This window comes from Asparagus officinalis, chromosome 5 (genome assembly GCF_001876935.1).
Source record: "Asparagus officinalis chromosome 5, Aspof.V1, whole genome shotgun sequence".
NCBI lineage: Eukaryota > Viridiplantae > Streptophyta > Magnoliopsida > Asparagales > Asparagaceae > Asparagus > Asparagus officinalis.
The window spans coordinates 82,808,621-82,810,602 of NC_033798.1; the positions used below are offsets into that span (position 1 = coordinate 82,808,621).

The window sequence follows — 1,982 nt, forward strand, 5'->3', positions numbered from 1 at the left end:
CAACCTTCCATGCATGAAATACCCATTGAATGAGTAAGACACGAGTGAGACTTCATCCTTTGTGGGTAAAACACAACTCCCGGTTGAGTCGTTTCTTCCTTATTTTGCTGTCTCATTGACTCGTATGCTTCGCCAACTTGCTTCATGCACTTGCTAGATTTCCTACGGTATTAAATAATCCTTCTTGTCTTGGATAATGATATTTATCATTTTTTCTCTATCTCAAGCTGCGTGCGGGAACCTATAAGTAATTTTTAACGTATAGAACCATAAGCCCCAATACATTTGAAACTATTCACCATAACGAGACCCCAAAGTAGGCAAATGATCATTAATGTGCTTTTACATGTTCCATTAGCAATAACGATGTCTTATCATTGGAAACATAGAGTAAAAAGTATTACACATTGCTCTATCCTAATCTGTTATAATAGCACCTGTTTCAACCCCATGCATGTATTTCGGGCATTCTTGAAATAACCACATAAAGGTATCTTCATGTTCATCAGTTAATAATGCAGAACCAAGTAAAGTGGACTGCCTATGGTGATTTACACCAGTAAATGAAGAAAATGGAAGACTGAACTTATTAGTTCTGTATGTCACATCAAACACAATAACATCACTGAATTGCAAATAGAAGACTGAACTTATTAGTTCTGTATGTCACATCAAACACAATAACATCACTGAATTGCAAATAAGATGCTCTTGAATGTCACATCAAACACAATAACATCACTGAATTGCAAATAAGATGCTCTTGATCTTCCGTCAGCCCAGAAAACACTCCTTATTTGTCCACTATTGTCTACTTCTATTACAAAATAAAATTCTGTATTATTCGCTGTCATACTCTGAAAATGTTAAATGATAGATATGCATTCATGGCCAATATTGTTGACTCTTTGGGTTCTTATATGATCAATGCACTGTTGTGATGTCACTAATTCACCTTCTCTTCCATTGGTTGCATTGATGACATGAGAAATAGTGGAAGGAGGCATACCTTCTTCTCGCAGACTATCAATAAGTTTTAATCTTTGAGTTTTAGAGAATTGTTGATGTGATCTGTGCATTTTTGCTTTGTCTGGACTACTCAACAAATGATTTGTATATTCTTCAACAAACCACGTGACCTCCCATGATTTGTCCTCCAATAATTTAACTCGCATCATTACCTTACATCCCACTCGGGTCTCTCGCCAAAAAGGGATCTCTATCTTGTCTCTACTAGATCTATAGCCATCCTTATCATAAATAAACTTTCTGTCTACCACTTCTCTAGTCTTGCGAGAGTAATTTACCATACTCTTCCGTATTCCAAAACCCATCAATAATGCATAAGAGTTATAATAGTTAAAAGGTTCTTCATAACTATTAAACTTCATTCCTAGTAGTGGTTTAGGAGCATTTACAGTATTGACTATAATTTCACTTCTAATAATACTTGATTCTCCCATTCCGAACTCTACACTAGTTAAATTTGTTTCCTCCATTCCGAACTCCTAAAGAAGAAAAGAAATTCAAGAAAAACAAATTTAGTATTTGTAAAAACTTTGATGGTTGTATAAAATGCTAAAAATACATGATCATCCATGATGTGAGTTCTAATTTATGCCATGTTAGCTCTAATTTACACCATGTTAGTTCTAGCTACACTCGTGTTAGTTCTAATTCATGTTAATGAAAACAATCAGGATGATAATGAATTACTTGGTGCCTTTTAAATTAATAACATGCAGACAAGAAAATTCTCTGAAGTTGTTTTACCTGGTACGTTCTAATGAGAAAAATTCTCTGAAGTAAAAAATTCACTAAAGTTGTATTACCGTTCTAATGAGAAAAATTCTCTGAAATTGTTTTACTGGTATTTGTACAGACAAGGAAAAAATTCTCTAAGGTTAGGGCCATGAGTGAGAGAGAGAGGGGGTTGGGGTCGAAGCGGAGTTGGTCGGAGGCGGAGTTGGTGGGTCGGCAGC

At 35.4% G+C, this 1,982-nt stretch overlaps 1 protein-coding gene across 1 annotated transcript; it reads right to left on the minus strand.

Moving 5' to 3' along the window:
- LOC109842088 (protein FAR1-RELATED SEQUENCE 8-like) lies at window positions 418-1,499 on the minus strand. Its single transcript, XM_020411000.1, has 2 exons — window positions 1,010-1,499; window positions 418-659 (listed from the first exon to the last, which is right to left on the minus strand). Exons 1-2 carry the CDS (start codon window positions 1,497-1,499, stop codon window positions 418-420), a joined length of 732 nt encoding a protein of 243 aa, XP_020266589.1.